Source organism: Manis pentadactyla, chromosome 12, assembly GCF_030020395.1.
Source record: "Manis pentadactyla isolate mManPen7 chromosome 12, mManPen7.hap1, whole genome shotgun sequence".
In the NCBI taxonomy this organism is placed as follows: Eukaryota; Metazoa; Chordata; class Mammalia; order Pholidota; family Manidae; genus Manis; species Manis pentadactyla.
In genome coordinates this window covers 64,092,063-64,114,552 of record NC_080030.1, presented here as the reverse complement: position 1 = coordinate 64,114,552, position 22,490 = coordinate 64,092,063, and the positions used below count along the sequence as shown (strand labels likewise).

At 37.3% G+C, this 22,490-nt stretch overlaps 1 protein-coding gene across 7 annotated transcripts in view; it reads left to right on the top strand.

Annotated features, from left to right (window-relative positions):
- NCOA7 (nuclear receptor coactivator 7) overlaps positions 1 to 22,490 on the top strand; it is a 152,801-nt gene that overhangs the window by 12,637 nt on the left and 117,674 nt on the right. For 5 of the 7 annotated variants that reach the window (XM_036903886.2, XM_036903891.2, XM_036903890.2 and 2 more), the window contains exon 2: positions 10,076 to 10,187. The exons of 1 other annotated variant lie outside the window; for it this stretch is intronic. In XM_036903886.2, the coding sequence (XP_036759781.2) occupies positions 10,138 to 10,187 (50 nt within the window). In that variant the 5' untranslated portion in view covers positions 10,076 to 10,137. Of the gene's footprint in view, positions 1 to 5,896; positions 5,917 to 10,075; positions 10,188 to 22,490 lie in introns of those variants that run through there. One more of the 7 variants, XM_036903889.2, reaches the window with a different exon arrangement.

Below are 22,490 nucleotides of genomic sequence, written 5' to 3'. Positions count from 1 at the left end.
AAATGCATGCTCAATTGAAGAGATAGCTTGTAAATATGTGACAAGGCACTATTTTGGAATAAGTGTAATTTGTTTATTGCTACCTGTACTCTTTATGTCAATAGATATACTAAAAGTACATTAAAAAGAGTGATAATTCAACTATTTTTTATTTTGCATTTTTACAAGGATGAGTATGTGCCAGTATATTTTGAAAATGCATTCAATTCCAAGTGCAATCCACAAGAGACCAAAGAAGCTTGTGCCATTTCCTAAGTGAAATGGTAGCTCACCTGATAGAGTGAACTTTGTGTCTCTTAGTAGTCTCAAAAGACATTCAAATTTAATTCTTGAAAATAGTGTTTGCATCCCTCATACTACATGTTCTTTGGAAAGGCATTCCACTTATTATATCTTATCCATCAAGTTCTATTGGTTTTGTTTACATCAATTAGCTCTAATTCAGACCCATCAAATAGTCACCTCTTACCAAATAAAGTAATAAAAGTAAAAAATTAGTAAGTTACTATTACTTACACTTATTTCTGTCCTAAAATTGGAGGAGTTGAAACATAGTGCAAGACCAGCGTGTTTGCAATAGTGGTGACTCTGCAAGGCCTTGGGGGACTGAGTTCTGTTCCAGTAGAGAAATTGCAGGAGAGTAGAGTTTATTCCTTTTGGGCCAGGGATGGAAGACATCCATGAAAAAAAAAACGTACAGGCCAGAGATTCTAGGATTTTAGCAGTGAGTCTGTTTGATGGTATTAAAATGAATTTCAGAAGTCATTGAGGACAAACTTTCACCTATTTCTTTCTTGATGCTATTTGGACCCTGCCACCTTTAGATTCATCCTAGAGGTCATCTGAAGTGATCTTGTAGTGCTGGAGCAATAAAAGGGCTGTCCTCAGGAACCCTCTGTGGATAATGCAGGCATCAGATTTTTACCAGCTCTTGTGAGCATAGCCAATAAGTTGTGATTGATGGTGAGAAAGACCAGGTTTTCTTTTGCCGTTGAGAAATGAAATCAGCAAAGTAGACTGTTCTGTTTTCATTGCCTCCAATAATTTTCTGCATGACTGCATATTTTTCCCCTCCAGTCTTTGTATTGAGGTAGAAAACTATTCAAAACAGAATTCCTACACCCTTATGAGTATTAATGACAGAGTACATGCAATATACTCAAAACTTCTGGTAGAATTTGTATAGAATCATAATTTTTAGTTCCAAGGGGGACCTAAAATTTTAGTCCCTAGCAAAAAGGAACTTTTATAATTTAAAAATCAATACATTTTTCTTAAAAAGATGTAAATTTCCTATATTCACTAATTCCATTTTCACTGGAAAAATAATTGGATTAGCAGAATACGTTCCAAAACAACAGAAACAAAAAAATTGCCAACTATTAAAGGGAAATATGTCTGGCATATTTAAAGTTATATCATTGCTTCAGTTCTTAAAATTTAAGAGGTATTTTATTTAATTTAGTGAATTAAGGGACTGTGCTTTCCAGTTAGCTCCTTAAAAATCTAATTCAGTACAATGAATATTACTTGAATGCATGGACATGTTCATGGCAACATGTTTATTAATGAATAGTAATGGGTGTCCTGAATACAGTTCAGAATTTACATCTGAAAGGATAATGTCCAGAAAGTGATGTTCACCCTCTTATTTGTTTTAATGGTGGGTACATTTAGGAGGAACCAGGCAGCTGAAGTGAAAGTTCTGTGCAGTAATACAGCCTAGCATTTAGAGGCCATTATTAGTGGTTCTGACTTTGGCATAAGACATAGTTGATCATTCTGACTTTTATGGCTGCTTGACCTGGAATAAGTTCTTTAGCCTTTTTAAACTTGAGATTCTTTATCTGAAGAGGATTAAGAATATGAACTCCCTTATGTAGTCATAAAGATTAAACAGTGTATTAACAGCATTGAACAAAAAAATTTGTGCATATGATTAGTGTTCAACAGATATTTAACTCTTGCTGCTTGCTGTCATCTTTATATTCCCCAGAACTACCTAGCTTGAGTTAGTTCACTATATGATTTTTCTGTTTGGAGCGAATTTGAATCTAGCTCTCCAGGTGTTGAATGTAGGTGTAATTTTCATTGCTTACTTGGGTTTGTTGAACTCTCTCTCAGTGGATAGAATTTTCTGTTCCATGAGGCATTAGACTCCATAGTCGCCTTTTGGATACACTGAATCTCTACAGCAGGCCTTTTTACTGATAAGGGAACTGAGGGCTAGAGAAATTGTGTAACTTGCCCAAGGCCACTACATACCTTGGAGATGCTGGAGTCTAGATTCTAGCAGACCTGATCAGCTTTAAAGGTAACAGGGGTCGAAGGAGTTAGTCAGGTGAAGCACAGGTGTCTTGGAAACTGAGAACTTCTCATGTGTAAAGTTTAGAAAACTCAACTGTGAAGGAAATTTTGAAATTAAAAAATTTTAGTTGAAAAAAATAATTTAAAATGTGAGTTTAGAAAACTCAACTTTGAAGGAAATTTTGAAATTAAAAAATTTCAGTTGAAAAAAATAATTTAAAATGTGAGTTTAACCATAGAGCTTTTCTTGCCTCTGTAACAGCAGTGAGTGTCCACCAGCAGGGTGAGTTTGGTTGGCACAGGGTTTCCGGAAGCACTGCCAGCATTTAGTTGTGGGTAAGCAGAGGTGCCAAAGTGCTGGGTGAGTGGTCCTAGACAAAGGAGAATTATCCCCTCTGCTTGGGAATTTCATGTCTTCTGTAGGACCTGTATGAATATTTATTGGGATATTCCAAAGAAAGAGATTTGTTCTACATTACCTTGGATAGAATACCTGTTTGGTGAGTATTTCTAGCACTAGTTTTTATTCTAGTTTTATTCCAGTGTTTCATGCACATTACCCAGCACCTCTCATTCCCTCATATCTGTTTTCACTTTCCTGTACTTCTCGTTTGTAGTAAATAGTTTCTGATCCTATAGCTTAACTTGTCCTAAGTCTTTCATTATGTCTTCTAGTGAGCTTCTGCCTGAAAACTTAGTGAAATACTTGTTATAAATCGCTTTTCTTGTTGGCATTATATTGACTTTTAAAACCTAAGAACTTACATATTGAAATACCTGTTACCAGTTACTTCTCTTTTGGCATTATATTGATTGCACAAAATTAAGGTGTCAGATATATTATCTGTGAACTTCATTTCAGTATTATAAAGGCCATAAGATAATTATGTATTTATTTAGCTGAGGGGTGTTGATTTTGATAAGGTTGAGAACTGCTAGTCTACAGCAATCTCATGAAGTGGTGGTTCAGCTTGTGCTCAATCACTTTTGGAGACTAGGAAGCCACTCTATCTGGAGATAGCTCTTTGTGTCTGTCTGTAAGGCAGTTCTTCCTAATGTTGGGCCAAGACCCCTCTCCCTTTCTAATGCCTGGTGTTACATATACTCCCTGAAGATCGATTGGGCCTAAGTCCTACAAGATAACACCCTTGAGGTATTTGGAAATAGCTCTTATTTCATCCGAAGTCTTTCCAGACTAAGCCTGACCATCTCCTTTGACTAATTTCTTAAAATTTCATTTTAGGTCACTTAACCATCCTGGTACTCTAATTTCCTTACATTTCTCCTGTAGTGTGAGATCTAGAATTAAATGTCATCTTGATATATCATAACCCTCAAAAAGGATGGGACAGACCCTCAGAATTTTTTTTTTTATTCTGGGATGATTACATTAGTGGTTTTTTCTGGGAGGGGTGGGGCGTACCACTGGGTGTCTGGATCTTATTGTCACCTAACACTGAAAATCATACTCACTTATGCTAATGCTGAGCTCTGCTTCTCTCATTCCTTAGCACCTCACCCACATGTAGCACCTGAGATTCAAGTGGCGTAAATTCCACCTTTCTATAGACAGCTGAGTTCTGTCTGAATCCAAATGCTCCTACCCAGAAGTTATTTATCCCTCCAGAAGTCTAATAAGGAGGCTCCTATTTTCATTCAAGTCAATGGTAAATTTACTGATGAGGAGAGAGGCTAATAATGAATACTGCATTAGCTATTAATATCCTCCCTCCAGGTTGTGGATGGAGGTCAGCTCCCAGCTCCTGGTTGAGGTCAGTCAGCTGGTCAGCATGTACCTTTGGTACAGTGGTTCAGTGCTTTCCTTCACCCATCTATTCCAGAAGCATCCATCCATGTCCAGCCCCCATTTCTCCATGTTATCTAGAAGTAGATCAGGAGAAATGTATCAAATGTTTTTTAAGTACAGTTACACTGTATTTACCTCATTTCCTTGATGCACTAGAATAGTAACTATGTCCAAGAGGAAAATTTAGGTCGCTCTAATATTCCTAAACAACCATTCTCTGAGCTTCCTCTCCTCTACCAGCCCTGCACTCCAGCCGTACTGTTCAGGCATCCCTTAGCACCACACATTTCTTCCCAATGGCTGCACATCCTCATTCAGCTTGATAAGCCCAATTTTTCCTGCATTCATCACCTGTGAAGCTTCCCGGACACTCCTTCCTTCCTTGTTGCTTCCCCTCTGTGCTCTGCCAAGAGCAGAGCACCCATCACGTACTTTGCCAGATACTAAGTTTCAGTTGCCTGACAGACCTGAGCTTCCTGGCCCATATGAATGCTGTCTTTATCTTTCTATCTCCAGCAGAGTCCTTGGTCCATGGTAGATGCTTCAACAACAAATGTGTTTGTTGTTCTGCTGAATGGTTGGTTTTCTGTGAACATTCTGGATCTCAGGGTTCACTGCCTCTTTGGCCGAGTCCTTACCCACCTGCCTTTAGTTATCATTTCTAAAGTTTTATTGGGGATCTATGTTATGTGCTCCAGTGTGTATGTTGCACAATCTGTTTTCTAACTTTTGTTGAAAATTAAAATGTATATTTGCCTGTTGTCAGGCTTCTGGCACTTTCCACATCTTTGGTAATTCCTGACCCGCCCAATGACTTTAGAAATCTCATTTGCACACTCTTTTAATAGAACTTATAGAATGACCTAGCTAGCCCACAGATGGGTCTTCACTTAGAGGATCTAGGACCTTTGATGAAATCTCTTTGCTCATCTTACATAAGAAAACACAGAAGCTCACATTTGTTTAATTCTTTACGGATTTAATTTTAGTTCCCTAAGTGAAGAATAATGGAATAAGAGTTGATGAGTTTTCCCATCATTTTATCATCCATTGGCTTCATCCCATTTTCCCAAATAGTTGGCCGCTGGCCTCTCCTTGATCATCACCTTGATCCAGGCATAACTTTTTAGTTCTTTGTTGCCATTAAGTGCTTTTTTCTGTTGTTTTGTTTTTGTGATACACATTTGTTTTTGGGAGGCCTTATCTCCTGGAAGTTCTCCTTACATGTTTATGGTGTACTTTTTTTGTATCTGTTTCTATGTCTTGCTTCTTAGGTTTCATTTTAGAGAGTATTCAAATTTCTGACCTTGGTTAACAATGAAATTTCAATAACCTTCCTTTGTTCTGATGATAGTGTGGCTTAGAGAAAGACTGAACACCTGTGATATTTCTTCACATGCAGAAGTGTTTTCTAGGAGGAAGTGTCTGGATAGAAAGGTACATTTTGGTCTGTTCCTTAAGTGGGCGAACCTAATGTGACCAAGCCTCAAAGCATGTTCTTGTCATTAATTCATTTGTATAATAGGGAAACATGTTGCTGGGAAAACAGTTGATGGATATTATGGGTACACTGGCATCTTTCTAGTCTGAACTGGTTATACCTGAAAGTACGGTGGGAGCTGCAGTGTGTTAGGTGGGAAGCTATGAAGCCACCCCAGGCTGTGGGTCCATACTGGTTTAATGTTGTTAGGGAATGTCTGTGATAGCTCTTAAGTTCTTCCTAAATGGTGCCATGGTCTCCAGCAGGGAGCACTTCACTGGTAATACAGAAAATACTTTCACTTCAACACAGCACTTAAGAGGTAAGGGTTTTGTATGTGCTTCTTTTATTTGAACAATGAACTGAATTTAGGTTTAAATAAACTGACTATCCTGATTTAAGATTGCAAAAAGAAAAATTTAGGTAGATGATTCATCTTGTGCTCCCTCATAAAATTCTTTTTTGGTCTGTAATGTACAGTAAATGCAGGAGACTCTGGTAATTCAGTGTTTGGATGATTCTCGAGTTAATCGATGTGAGGAAAAGTCAACATTAAAAGAAAGAAGGGCTTTTAGGAAGTCCATTATAACCACTTATAATGGAAAATGTAGTTCCCATTAGAGATTGATTTAAGGAACTCTGATACTTCACTGAAGCATGAAGGCTGCTGTCTGGTGCTCTGTGCAAATCATTTTTAGAGCATCCTTTGCTCATCTCTTTCCAGTTAATCTGTTGGTGTGTCTAGACCTGAAGGGACTGCATCTGTCTTGTTGAAGGAATATGAAAATCCCCCCAAATTTAAAAGAAAGATTAGTATGTTTCTTATTTATGAGATAGAATACGTAGGGGAAGAAAAGCTTTGCCAGTTCCAAACAGACACAGCAGCACCAGATGTCAGCTCTTGGAGCATTTAATCTTTTCCTCTTGTGTTTATTTTTGCTAATATTTTTCCACTAGAACCAAATATTAGTTTCGGACTCAGCTTGCAATATAAAAATTTTCCAATTAGGTTGTTATGACTTCATTTTTATTTATGAGGGGAAATCTAATAAACAGATCATTATATATGGTGGCATGCAGGAGAAGAACTTTAAAATAAACCACCTGGCCCGGGGCAGGGTGCAGGCCTGGAATTCTAATCATTTCTGGAGTCGAAGAGAGGCTTGTTTGAGTCTGCATCCCTGATCACCAATTAACTCTCAACTTGGGAGAAGTCCTTGGATTTATATCAGTTTACCATATGCTTGACTTTACCCCAAGTCTGGATTCATTCCTTGATTAGCTTTTATGTGGAGTTTTTGCCTCCTTCTGTGTTAGGTAATAGCGAAGTATTAGGAAAATGTGGAACATGGTGGGTTTTGACTTGAAAGAACTTTCAGTTTCTTGAGCTGAGGAGGCTAAGTGAAGTGACATTGTCACACTGTGTACAATTAGTGATAGGTGACGTGTGAAATGATCTCCTAAGGGAGAGAAAGAAAGAGGGTGGTCAGGGAAGGCTTTAAAGTAGAACTGGGCCTTGTGCTGAATCCAATCAGAAGCAGAAGCATAGCACAGTTACTTCAAGCTTGGAAAAAGAGTAAGGATTAAGGTGCAGAGTGGGAAGAGCCCAGTGATTCAGACCACAGTGTGAGGCTGAGCTCATGAGAATTAGATACTCAGTCACCGTCTTTTCTTTTTCTTTTTTCTTGCATCCCTCACCCTGACTCTTGAGTGAGTGCTACCTTAATTCACTGAGGCACGGCTTCTGACCCCACTGCTCCACAGATTCCGTCCCCCAGCGGCCACAAATGTTGGTTTGAACCTGCAGAATCTAGCTGAGGCATTGGATGCTGTTGATTCTGTACTGTTTTTTTCTAGCTTATCTCCAAATGCTTCCCAGCTCCACAGGTTATTGAAAGGCAGTGAAGTGTATGCCAAAGTGGATTTAAATTCCTGCTCCACCATAGCTGGTGCTGTTGAACTAGGGAAATTAATGTCTCTCAGGCTCAGTTTAATGGAAATAAGGACACCTAACTCATAATGTGGTTGTAAGGATTTAAAGAGAGAACATGTGGGTATTATGTTGAAGTAAATGTCTTATGGGCAGACATCATGGTTGCTTCCTGTTTCCTATCTGGCAGCAACTCTGTCCTTGCCTGAATGTGCCTTGTCCTGTTAGTGTCCATACCTATGCTCAGGTGTTCCTGCTTTCTAGAGTGCTGTCTCTCCTCTTTACCACTTTTTCTGGAAGATTTACCTCATCCCTCTGAAAGATTTAGCTCCTCCATCAAAATTGAATTTTGTGTCTCCTGGATTCTTGGTAGTAGTCTTTGGACAGCTCCAAGTTACTACCCTACATTTTAGTTATTTGCATGTCTTATTTTCCCTACTTCTCCGTAAGTGCCTTGAGGGCAGAGCCCAGGTCAGGGACATGGAGACAAACTACTGAGAGCTGATAATGTATCTCCCATTATGTTCATACAGGGCCTTGAATATAGTTGCATTGCTTCCAGGGTGTTCTCATCATTGTATTGGCTTTTTTTTTTCCTCTTAATTACCACACAAGCTGGTAATTTCTGAATCTTTTTCTCTCACTGCACTCCTGTGCTTTAGATGAATTCAGATGTCTGGTGAATGTCTCCAGCTGACAGTCTATCCCATGGGCACCTCAAAGGCAACGTGGCCAAAACTGATCTTTCATCTGTTTGTGCTCCCACATCCCCCACATGGTCTTCCCCGTTTGTGCAGATTGTATCATATCTGTGGTATCTCAGTCTACACAGCCCCTGAAGCAGACATATGGAGGGAATTCTTTATTTCTTCCTTTCGCATCTTATCTACATTGAATGAGTGACCAAATGTCAACTCATTTGCTTCCTAAATATTTCTTGAAGTCATACCCTCTTTTTCTATATCACATCCCACTGCCTGGGTGTGGGCCCTCCCCTCTCAACTAGTTTTGCTGTAATTTCCTTCAAATAGATCTACCTCACCCTTTTCTCAGTCCCATCAAGTTCATCCTTTGCAATTGTGTGTATCACACTCCCTCATGTAAAACCTTGTGGTGGCTTCCTTCCATGTATATCAGGGAGGAGAAAATTAGTTTTATTTCATGGTGATGGGTTTGGTAATGTCTCCTAGGGGAGGTTGCTCTCAGGTTCAGTGTGATTGCTTAGTGATGTCCAACAGTGGCACAGTGAAGGGGGAGAGCAGCATGCAAAACATAGGAAGATTAAGTTCAAGCTCATTAGTGTGACATAAAAGGTCTCCCATGACCCTAATCCTGCCCATGTCTTCATCCGCAGCCCCTACTGTTGCCCTGCTTCACATTTAATCCTGGAGCTGCAGGGACATAGCATGTCGTCTTGCTTTGGTTCAGGCTGGGCCTTCTGCCCTGTGCTCTTTAACTAGGCAGCCCATACTTATCCTTCAAGCCTTGGTGTATGGGGGGAGGGATGGAGTGGATCTGCATAAGGCTGAGTGTTCTTCCTTTGTCTCTGGTGGCACTTGTGCATCCTCCATTAATCTTAAATCCCGTGTCTCCTCATAGAGACAGTAAATTCCAGTAGGGCAAATCGCGTGTCTAATTTTTATTTGGTCTCTGATACCACATTACTCTTTGTGTAATATGTGTTGTGAATTAAATTGTTTATTGAACTGAAATAAATGAGTAAATAATTCTGATTGATGAGCATTCTTTGCTTTGATAGCCCTTCCCCATAAAAAGACAAGTTTTAGGAAAGGTTTATGTTCTGTAGAACATTAGTGAATCAGTCATTAGGTAGACATTAGAAATTTTTGAGCAGGGGAGTGGCATGATAAAAGTGATATTTAAGGAAGATTGACCTGGAGACAAGCTTTTATTATAGGTTTAAACTGTTCCTGGGAAACACATGTGAGGTAGCAGGGGTGCAGAGAAGCAGAGGCAAGCACATAAAGCCATTTTGAAGAATACCTTACTGAGGGTTTCTACTTTCATTTCCACATTTGCTCAAGTGGGATGTACTTGCTGGCATATTTCCAAAAATAAAGTAGAACATTGATGTTATTTTTAAAGAAAGAACATTCTTGTAAAACACCTAAGAGATCCATTTTTCATAATTATGTATGAGACAATTTTGTTATTAATTACTTGAAAAAAGTGGATTATATGAATTCAAAAATTTTTTAAAAATTAGTTCTGCATAGCTGACTTAACATCTTGCAAGGCCAGTGGTTTTCATTTTATTACTTTTGAAATAATTATTAATTATGAAGAAAATACTTTGGTTTAGTTTTCCAGCTGCCTTCTTTTATTTTATAGTTTCACACTTCCATTCTAATTGTAGGCTTCCCCCCCCCATGAGCATTTGTATTTTGTATCTGACTCACGTGGCTGTGTTTACTGGTTAAAGTTTATCTTCCATTTGTTGTAGGCCATGTAGCTCCACTCTGCTTTATTCTTCATATTGGCCATTATAAACTTTTTAATTACCAGTCACTTTGTTATTTTTTTATTACAGGGTTATGACACATTGATAAAAGAAGAACTTTTTCAAATACTTTGCACTTTTGATGGTGTATTATGGATACCAAGGAAGAGAAGAAGGAACGGAAACAAAGTTATTTTGCTCGGTAAGCATCTGCTTTGCAAATTATTATCAGTACTTTAAAAAAATGTTTGAGGGGACTTTGTCCTCAAATGTTGCTTGGCATTTTGTTGTTTTGTGACTGTTGATAAGCAGAGCAGGTAGCCAGTCCTTTTCTTGCTTACATGAGAGCAATAACATTTGGTTCTTCTCTATTTTGACAGTGCCCCCAGGCCAGTGCTGCTCAGGGAATCTAGCTGCCCTTATCCACTGCAGTTTATTCAGAATCTCACATTCAGCAACCAACATTGGATTTTAAATCCCAAATGCTTAGTTCCTGCTGTCCTGTAGCTTAATTGGTTTAGCTATAACTAAAAATCTATGACATGTTTAAAGCTTATTACCTTGTGGGGGAGTATGTTACTAAAAAGAATTTTTGTAGGTAGGTGGAATGGGTGAAATTCTAATCATTGGAGCCCATGTCATTTTTAAAGCTTGAACTGATCCAACACAGATATATTGTTGATATCAGAATGGTCTTCATTTAGTATATGATCAGTTACATTTATGGATTTAAGTATCTATGTGACAGCTGCCCATTAATCATTATGAATGATGTGCTAAAACATTTATTAATCATTTTAAAGGTGGAATATTTTTAAACTCAGAGAACATAGGCTTAAAATGATCAGTATGGTCTCGTAAATTGAAATACTTCTTAAGAACTGAATGTTGACTTACCACATACCCAGCTTCCAATCTGTGCTCATTAAAGTTACATTTCCTGTTTTACAAATATTAGCTTTAGAAACTGAGAAGCAGTGTTTTTTGTTGAAATTTTTATCCAGAAATTAAGCTAGGTTATAGATTGTTAATGAGGAAAGGAAGGAAATAAACATTTAAAAACTACTGTGTGCCTGTTATTTTATTTATCTTTACAATAAACCTATGACATAGGTTTTTCCCCTATTTTACCAATGAGGTAACTAAGACTCAGAAAGTTAAGTACTTTGTCCATTTCATACAGTGTAAGAGTCAGTATTCAAATATAGGATTGTCTCTAAAGGGCATGCTGCAACTAGTAAGCCATGAATAAGAGTTTTTGGAAAGCAAGGGTTAAACCACTAATTATAGTGAAATGTTTTCCAGTATTAGGATTTCAGCAAGTAGTAAGATTGGAGAAAGAAAAAATCAGACATCTAATGGGGGAAACGTTGGAAAGAGGACACTTAGAATAAATAAGAACTGTATAATGATTTTTTTTAATGTTTTATTATGAGGTAATTGTCAGTTCACATGTCATTGTAAGAAGTAATACAGAGAGATATCCTATGCTCTTTACCCAGTTTCTCACAATGGTAACACCTTATATAACTATCCTGTAATATCACAACTAGGAATGGACATTGGTATAATCCACTAGCATTATTCAGATTTCACCAGGTTTATAAACACTCTTTTGTGTGTTTGTGTATATTTAGTTCTATGTATTTTATCACACTTGTAGATTATGTGGCCATCATCACAATCAAAATACAGATAACTCCATGAAAAAGCTCCCATGTGCTACCCTTTTGTAGCCATATTCACTGCCTTTCCTCTACCTGCTATTTCTGAAAACCACTAATCTATTATCAATCTCAATAATCTGTCACTTCAAAAAGATTTTATAAATGGAATCATATAGTATGTAACCTTTTGAGATTAGATTTTTTTCACTTAGGACAATTCCCTTCATGTCTTACTCCATTCGGACTGCTCTAACAAAATACCTCACAATTGAGTGGCTTTTAAACCACACATTTATTTCTCAGTTCTGGAGGCTGGAGGTCCAAGATTAGGTGCCAGCAGGGTCTGTGTCTGGTAAGAGCCTGTTTCCTGGTTCATATAAGGCTGTCTTACAGCTTGTAACTTCACATGGTGGAAGGGACAAAGGAGTTCTCTCAGAACTCTTTTATAAGTGCATAAGTCTCATACTCATGAGACTCAACACTCATGACCTGATCAACTCCCACAGGCCCACCTCCTAATACCATCACCCTGGGCATTAGGTTTCAAACATTTAGTCCATAGCACTTGAGGTCTGTCCAAGATGTTGCATGTATTGATAGTGTGTTCCTTTTTATTGCTGAGAAGCATTCCATGGTATAAATATACCACAATTTTTTAACTATTTACCCATTGAAGGACATTTGGGGTTTTTCCAGTTTGGAGCTATTATGAATAAAGCTGCTAGGATTATTTGTATACAAGTTTTTATATGAATATATATTTTAATTTTCTGGGATATATTCCCAAGAGTGGAATTGCTGGGTCAAATGATAAGTGCATGTTTAATTTTAAAACAAACTGCCAGAGTCTTACAGTGGCTGGACCATTTTCTATTCCTTCCCATCAGCAATGTATAAATGATCCAGTTTCTCCACATCCTCATCAGCATTTGGTATTGTCAGTCTTTATTTTAGCTGTTCTGTAGGTGTGTAGTGATGTCTCATTGCAGTTCAATTTGTATTTCTTCAATGAGTAAAGAAGTTGAACATCTTTTCATGTCTTATTAGCCACCAGTCTTCTTCAGTGCACTGTCTTTTCATGTCTTTTGCTTATTTTCTAATTGGATTGTTTTATTGTTGAGTTTCGAGAGTTCTTTATACATTCTAGATACTAGTTCTTTGATATTTGATAAATATTTTCTCCCAGCTTATATAGCTTTTCTTTTCATCTCTTTAATAGTGTCTTTTGCAAACTAAAAGTTTTCATTTTGATGCAATTCAACTTATTAGAGTTTCCTTTTATGCATAGTGCTTTCGGTGTCAAGCCTAAAAACTCTTCCTCCAGCTTTGGTCCTGAGGATTTTCTTTTTCTTTTTTATTTCTATAAGTTTTATAGTATTGTTTTTTATATTTAAGTCAGTGATTTACCTTGAATTGATTTTTATATAAGATGTGAGTTTAAGTCAAGTTTTTTTTTTGTTTTGGGTTTTGGCTTTGCATAGGAATGCCCTACAGTGATTTCAAAAACTGTGGTAGTGCCTTCTCAGTCTGAATCCAAATTGATTCCAGTAGTAAGAGTAGCTGGTGTTTCATGAACAACTTGCTCAAAGTTACACACTTCTTGTTCCTAAGTTGAGTGAAGGGGGCCCCTTAAACTGAGAATGTAAGATAAAACTGTTCTGGAAGAACAGCATGGTTTTTCAGCAAAGAAATGTAAATTTTAATTGTTTTGGTTACCTTGACTGCTTATGAAAAGTATTCTTATCATGAAAAAGAAAACATACACAAAAATGAAGTGTGACCTGAGGAGCATAAGGATAGCAGGCCAAGGACAAATCAGTGGTGCTCTTATTATAGTAAGTCAACATGATTTAGTTACTAGGAAATGAGGGAGAGAGATTGAAAGAGAGGGAGAGAGAAAGAGAAGAAATAAATGTGTAGTTTAGCTGTTGCAGTGCAATGGCAGCCAAAAATGTAAAGCTATTAAAACAAAAAGCAAACCAGAAAAACCCTCTATTACTGGAAATGAGGCAGCAAAAGTTATATATCTTTTCAAATACCTTCTGACTAAAATTTCCAACAGGACTTATTTGAAAGCCAATTTCTGACAACATAGGGTCAATTTCTCTGGAGCAGTGTGCATAAGGGCAGTCCAAGCAAGATTTCCAGAGAGAGGTGTAGAGGCAGGCCGAGGAGAAAGGCAAATTGATGCAGTTACCCATTTGACACAGATCTCTACTAGTGTGCAAAGGAGATCAAAAGATAAATTTGTCCTGATTTCTGCCTGCCATTATAATGTGTCTGAAACCCTAAAAATTATATTTTAAACTCTGTTCTCTCCTCTGCCCCTATCCCTTTCCCCTTCCATGTAAGTAGCCCCTGTTTACTTGGTACACTATCTCACCATGTGGTTTCATAAACATTGCATGATTGTATGTGATAAATAATCCTTTATCTCTCTCCTGTGTTGATGTCTGCCACCTCCCCCACTGAATTTAACATTAAAGCAAAGTTTCACACACCCTATTTTAATAATTTTACATTGAAATTAGTGATTTGAGAATCACCCTATACTTCCTTTCTTCTACTTTATCTTGAAATATGCCTGTGTAACTATGTATGTAACTATAACTGTGTAAATATGTCAGTGAAAGGGTGAATTAGCATAGTTACTAGATGGATTTATTCTAGATGAGCCCTAAGGAGTTTTCAGGCTCTCTTGGCTGTGGCCCACCTGGTTATCAGGATCTTCAGTGTTGTTTTGTACCAGTTATTTATTCCAGATTGAAGGAGTCATGAGACCTTTTCCCATGCTTTTGCAAAAAATTTGTATGTACAAAGTTAGTATATTATATATGTATGTATTAATTCTTTGATAGTCAACAGGTCTTGAAACCAACTGAAAATCTGAATTATTAAAGCAAATTATACTGCCTGCACTCTCTTCTGGAGTGATCATTATTCATGACAGACCCTGCTCCTCTTCCTTTCCTTGTAGTTATAATGTGTGTATTTTCTTCAGTAATGCTACATAGGGCTCTTCTCCCATGCTCGTATTGACATTATTTGACTTTTGCACAATTGAGAACCTATTTAATGATTTTTGCATAGCTCTCTTTATGTGTTTAAAAATTCTTTAAAAACATATTTCAAGATCAAAGGTTAATTCAGGATATTAAGAATATATTTTTAGTTAACCCCAAACGGTGTTTTGCAGGAGATGTTCTTTTCTCCTGTGATAAGGTCTGGTTAAGGCCTGTGAGTGGGCATTGAGTGTGAGACTCATCAGCAGACTGTGTGTCATTCACATAGGTCTCTTCCTGAGACTTGCTGGCCTCTCCATCTCTTTCCTACTTATCAGGAAAAGCAGAACTGCCATAGCCCCCAACTCTCTTCTTCCCCTTACCCTTCAGACCCAGTCTCCTCAGCACAGAGGAGAAAGATGCTCTTCTTTACCCCGTTACCCCCAACCCCAAGGGTGCAGAGTGTATAATGTGTCCTAACTCTGCTCCCACTCCTCTGATCCCTCCCACCTCCATCTGTAGCATCTGCCCTGGCAGTTCTACAGCCCTGAACCTCTCACCTATCAGCACAACACTGAGTGTTTGAAGACCACTCCAGTGTACAACTTTGGCCAAGTTTTCTAAATTTCACCTTGCATTTCTTCAATTGTTAAGTATGGCTAATAGTAACCCTCTAACAAGATGGTTTCAAAGAAGGTACCATCCTGGTCCAGGAAGCTGCACTAATGGGGCACAGCAGGGAGGGCCACTGCTGAGCCAAGGCTCGGCCTTGTCCACACTGATTGAGATTGGACCCCTTCTTCTGGGAAGATGATTTGGTGTCTTAAATTTGAATCCACTGGATGGCCTTTTCCTTAAGTATACATTCTAAATGGCATGTCTCTTGTTCAAACCAAACCAAACCAAGATAGCTGTGAAGATTGAGGAAACACATACAGAGTGCCTGGCACAGAGAGTACTCAGTCACTCGTGACCTCAGCTTTTATGCTCACCTCTATCTTTATCTTCACCTAAAAGAATCATCCTCTTGATACCCCACGCCCTTCCTATGACTGTTGGTGTTATTCACATCAGGAGGCAGGATCAATTAGAGCAATCCAAAGTGGATTCATACAGTTTGGCAAAGACGCATTGTGGTGAGTACAGCTGGGTTCCGGAATATCATGAAGTGGAATTAAACAGTATAAGGGGTTTGAAGAATTCTCAGGCACTCTTTTATTTAATGTTAGGGCCTGAAGCCCATGAGGTGAAATTGTCAGTGATGTGCTGGCCCCATACCATGGCATTTTATTTATATATATGTACATATATATAAAGTTTATATAAGCTCTGTATATTATATAAATATGCAGTTATATATATTATATATCTAACTGGTAAATGGAGCCGAACCTCTGGTGTTGCTTGGTGCACTCTCATGTCTCAGGTAGGTATGCCAGAGACAGACCCCTTGGCCCTCAGCGTGGCAGGACAGGGTAGTCAGAGACCTGGGCTGGTCACCTTAGCTGTGAGCAGACTCTTAATCAGGATGCAGTGTATTATCCTTTTCTGGGCCTGCATTGATGTAAATAGGTTGGGAGAACTGGTCCAAATGATAGGCATACCAAGCCTCTGATATATAAGAATTTCACCCTGCAATGTGATTTCACTGCTGTGGAGATTTAGATTCAAGGTGATTGGATAAACTTCAAGAAGGTGTAGCAGCATTTGACCCCAGCTCTGTCCTCCATCCAGAGCCTATGCTTTGCAGTGCTACCCAGGCAATGTGATAACTTAGTGGCAGAGTGGCGCCTGTGGCATGCAGCTTACCTGAACTGCTGCTACTCACAGAGTGTGTTGAGTCAACTTCTGTGGGCAGTCCTGGCAGCTTAACATTAATTGACACCATTGTAAATTATTTCTCAGAATGCATTCTGAGTTTTCTGTGGCCTTTTGAAAAACAAATTTGTTTATAACTTGAAGACATGCACACTACATTTTGTCAACTTTATCCCTCCAATTAATATCAGAGTATTCACCAATCTGGGCAGTAGGAAACCTGTCTGTGCCCCACCTATGTAGGTCAGGGTTTTGCGTTAGTGATCCACTTTACTCGCTAGGATTTTGTCTTGTTTAAAAAGAGTAATTGCTTGTAATACAAATGAGTGCAGAATTACACTTGGACAGAAAACCTCAGCTTTCCCTCTCGGCCAAGTACAAAGTCTAAGTTCCACAGGAAGGTGTTCCCTGTGCCTCTGGCTGGTTGATGTCAGCTCTGCTGAGGACAAAGGGAGTGCTCCCCCTCCCCTGCCCCACAGAGGCAGTCTTTGAACCTTAGGAGAGTGCTCTCACTTTGTAGGATTCCCGTGGCTAGGAATGAACATGCCACATGGGTGGAGTGCTATGGTGCGAACTTTTGCCCTTCCTTTGATTAATAGTCTGTAGATTGTTTTTTCCTGCTGGCAATGGGCCATTAGAGAAGAACTTTTATATGTCCAAGATTTGAGGAGAAACTTTATTACCAGTTGTTGGATTCAGATAATTGCAGGTTTTAATTGAGTTACACAGAAAGCAAATAGAACTGTTTTAAGTGCCTGGTATATGTTAAATGTATACCTAATTAACATCTGGTTAATATTTTATACTCTGTTTTGCTATGTCTACTGATTCTAATAAAAGTTAATAATAGTAGCATTTGTTTGGCCTTTACAATTTCATGTGCATTATCTCACTTTACCCTCATACTGATCCTGTGATAGTTATAAATGCAGATGACAAATCTGTAGTTCAGAAAGTTAAATTAGTTGCCTCAATTCACTTAGCCTTTAAATGACAGGTCTGAGCCCTGAATCTCAGTCTGCGTTGTCTATGTCTGATTATTTTTCTTTATTCCATGTTGTCTCAGTTTAAATTGCATTAAGCATTAATTTTTACTTTGTCTCAGAAGGGGATTAGAGCATGTTCTTAGTGTCATAATGTGATAATTTGAAAAAATTATATATGGGTTTCAAAGTAGAATGTTTTAGTTGACCTTATTGTAAACTATATTTTATTTCAATTTCTAAGAACTGTCCTAAATGACTGTTGTTGTTACTAGGGACATGTGCTTGTAGTGATCCATATAGCACTGCCCAAGGACACTCTTGTGTGTGATCTTTATAGCTCTTACTTGTTTATGTGTTAATAGTCAATCTCTCCCATGGTGGGCCTTCTGGAGGGTAGGGCTCTGAAGTAGTTCAGTGCTCCTTCCGTGAGCCTTCTTAAATAGTGGTTGGCATATAGCAAGTGGTAAGTATTTTTTGACCAACTGACAGACCAAGACTATTCAAAACATTAAAATATTTTTAAGTTAAATAAAACATAAAAGTAAATGAAAGAAAATATTTTAAAATATTTGAAATGATTAACTATTTAAAAAATATTTTTACTTAAGCATAGTTGATATGCAATATTATACTGGTTTCAGATGTGCAACATAGTGATTTGACAATTGTACACATTACTAAATGCTCACTGTAAGTATAGTTTCCATCTGTCATGATACAAATATATTGCAATGTTATTTACTGCATTCCCAGTGCTGTACTTTCATCACCATGATTATTTTATTTTATAATTGGAAGTTTGTACGTCTTGACCCCCTTTACCTATTTTGCCCATCCTCCCACCCTCCTCCTCTGTCTTCTGTGTCTGCGAGTCTATTTCTGTTGTGCTTGTTCATTTGTTTATTTTAGATTACACATATTAGTGAAACCATATGGTATTTGTCTTTCTTTGTCTGACTTATTTCACATAGTGTAATACCCTCTAGGTCCATCTATGTTGTCACAAATGGCAAGTTCTTTTTGGATAATATTCCTTTGTGTATATGCCCCACATCTTTATTGATTCATCTATCAGTGGACATTTAGGTTGCTTGTATCTTGGCTGTTGTAAATAATGCCACAATGAACATAGGAGAGCATTATGTCTTCAGATTAGGACTTTGTTTTCTTCAAATAAATTCCCAGAAGTTAAATTACTGGGTTGTATGATATTTCTGTTTTTAGTTTTTTGAGAAACATCCATACTGCTTTCCATACTGGCTACATCAATTTACATTCCCACCAACAGTGTACAAGGTTTCCCTTCTCCACATCCTCACCAACGCTTATTTCTTGCTTTTTGATAATAGCCATTCTGACTGGAGTGAGGTGATATCTCTTTATGGTTTTCAGTTCATTTCCCTGATGATCAGTGACGTTGAACATCTTTCCATGTGCCTGTTGGCCATCTATGTGTCTTCTTTGGAAAAATGTCTGTTCAGGTCTTCTGCCCATTTTTTACTTATTTGTTTTTTTTGGTGTTGAGTTATATGAGTTCTTTATATATCTTGGATATTAGCCCCTTATTGGATATATCATTTGCAAATTTATTCTGCCATTCAGTAGGTTGTCTTTTCATTTTGTTGATGATTTGCTTTGCTGTGTAGAAGTTTTTTAGTTTGATATAGTCCCACTTATTTATTTTTGCTTTTGTTTCCCTTAGCTGGGGAGACATATCTAGAAAAAAATTACTAATGCTAATGTTGGAGAATTTACTGCCTATGTTTTCTTGTAGGACTTTTATGCTTTGGGGTCTTATGCTTAGGTCTGTAATCCATTCCACATTTATTTTGTGTATGATATAAGACAGTGATCCAGTTTCATTCTTTTGTATGTAGCTGTCCACTTTTTTCAGCACCACTTATTGAAGAAACTCTTTTCCCCATTGTATGTTCTTGCTTCCTTTGTCATATATTAATTTACCAAGTTAAGTGTGGGCTTATTTCTGGGCTTTCTATTCTGTTACTTTGATCTATTTATCTGTTTTTGTGCCAGTACCATATTGTTTTGACTACTGTAACTTTGCAGCATAGTTTGAAGTCCAGGCACATGGTATCTCCAGCTTTGTTCTTTCTCAAGATTGCTTTAGCTCTTCAGAGTCTTTTGTGGTTATATACAACTTTTATAATGATTTGCTGTAGTTTTGCTGTAGTTATGTGAAACATGCCTTTGTTATTTTAATAGAGGTTGTATTGAATATGTTGATTGCTTTGGTTAGTATGGCCATTTTAGCAGTAATAATTCTTCCTATCAATGAGCATGGAATATCTTTCCAGGTGGAAGACCTGTATTCTGAAAACGATAAGACATTGATGAAAGAAATCTTGACATTTGAAACAACATGTATGAACCTAGGTAGTACTATTACAAATGAAATAAGTCAGAGAAAGACAAATACCATATGACTTCCCGTATACGTGGAATATAAAAAAAAACAAAACAAAGCCACTATTTCCTTATTAATTTTTTCTGTGGGTAATCTATTCATTTACATAAATGAGGTGCTAAAGTCTCCTATTATTATTGTATTACTGTCAGTTTCTCCCTTTGTCTGTTACTATTTACTTCATATATTTAGGTGTTGCTCTATTGGGTGAGTAGGTATTTACAACTCTTGTATCTTTTTGCTTGATTGAGGGCTTTATCACTATGTAATGTCTTTCTTTGTCTCTTATTACAGTCTTTATTTTAAAGTCTATTTTGTCTATTATACCTACTGCTACCCCAGCTTTTTTCATTTCCGTTTGTACAGAGTATCTTTTTCCATCCTTTCATTTTTAGTCTATTTGTGTCTTTAGGTCTGAAGTGAGTCTCTTATAGACAGCACATGGATGGGTCTTGTTTTTTTATCCATTGAATCACCCTATGTCATTTGATTGGAGCATTTAGTCCATTTACATTTAGAGTAATTATTGATATGTATATACTTATTGCCATTTTGTAAAACATCTTTATGTAGAATATAAATGATTTATGAGGCTTAATTTGTATCACTACAAATTGGTCCATTTTCAGCAATTTCATTAATCTTTAAAAAGATTAAGAATAATTTAAAACCATTTCCTGTGAAAATCTGTATGTGTCTTATTTGAAAATATTACTAATTGCTAATTAAACTCTTGAGTGAGCTGTAATGTTGTTTAAGGCTTATGTTTCCTATTTCCTTGGTTGAATTCAGATCAGGCAGCCTATAAGGGAACATTTCCATATTGCTTGTCATTCATTAATGGGAAAAAAATCTATGGTCAAGCTTGTATGCTAATGTTTTTTAACTGTAGAATTAGATACTTATAAACATCTAAATGTTAATAGACTCATGTTATTTGCTTCATTTTTAAGGAACAGGAAGAGTTACTTAATTGAATTCCATGTAGAATACTGCTTTTCAATCCATAGGTTACAGCCCTTTGGGGTGTCATGAAATCAATTTAGTGGATAGGAACCAGCATTTTTTTTAATGGGCTAGAATAGAATAGATTAGTCTGGACCAAGATAGACTGAATAGAAAATATCTGAATGTGTTATAAGCAGTCAGAATAAATAATATTTCATGAAAATTTTGTTTTAAACATTTATAAGTATGTATATCTTGAATCAAAACTTAAAATTATTTTTTTTTATTGTGGACCACAATAAAAAAATGACTCAGTGATTTAAAGGAGTTAGGTATAATAGGAATGAGGTTAAACAAATTTCTTTGAAAATTATTTATCTAACACTAACAAATTGTTCAAAGACAGCTCTACAAAAGTACCTATTATATAAATATAAATGTACTTCCGTACAGTACAGTGTAATGGATCCCTATAAAACTAATTTCAAGGATCAATGACGTGAATGACTCTCTATAACCTGAAATCACAGGCTGATTCAGGCTGTCCCAGATTTTGGAGTGAGACTCAGTGAAGCTGTAACCTAATGAACCACCACATAGAACTACTGTGGTCACAAAGCTTGAGCAACTTTTGTTTATTAGCTTCTTGCAGGTTTTTTCTCTGTACTCCTTAGTAGCTGTGGGGCCTTGGGTATAATTTTCCTTTCTCTAAAATGAGAGTAATAATAATACCTAGCTTATAAGGTGGTTGAGAGGACTGACTGACTTAAAATATATACAGTCTTTAAGCATTAATGAAAACTAAGCACTAATAAAATTTAATATACAAGCATGCCTAGAAGGAATACAGGAATAAGTAAGAAAAAGTAAGAATACATACAGAGGCACAAAATTTTATGTAAATTCTCAGGGAGTTTATATATCCCTTGGAACTTGTCCATGAACAAGCTCTGGTCACAGCGTTCAGTGGAAGACCCAAGGCTCCAGATTCCCAAGGTACAGAAAAGACCGAAGCACATGGAAAGTAAATGATTTAAGCTGCCCCCTCCTTTTTTAATTTTGTTGCTGATAGTTGAGGGAAACTACAGCTGAACTGATTCCTGAATTTGATTTTAAACCTGGCACTGTATCTTGAGATACTTTGGTCTCATGTTTGAAACTTTTAATTGTTGGTGGTGCAAAGACTCTTCAGCAAGAAAAAATTGACTTCTGAACCAGAAAATACTTTGTGCTCACATATCTGAAGTTTTATACCTCATGCTTATAGTCCAGCTGTTGGTGATTTTAGTCGAAATTTTCTTTTCCACCGAAACTTGTATCTGAAAATTCCAACAATCTTCACCCCCTCTACCCTCGTAAGTCAACTGTTAATTGAATATCCTCCCACGCATCTTCCTAGATTAGTCTTCCTGAGACAGTTCAGATACGTCACTGCTGCATCCCAAAGTCTTCTCTCCAATTCGAAGTTCTGCACAATGTGGCTCATTCCTACCTTCCTGGGTGTTTTTCCATCTTTGATTTTCTGTACATTTTTTACACTCCTTATATAATGAACTTTCATTATGCAGACAGCTGCTTTTCACTCTCCTCTCCTTATCTACAGCAATGTCAAAACCATCAAACTCTGGCAAACCTATCCTTATTTGTGACCCTGTCTCC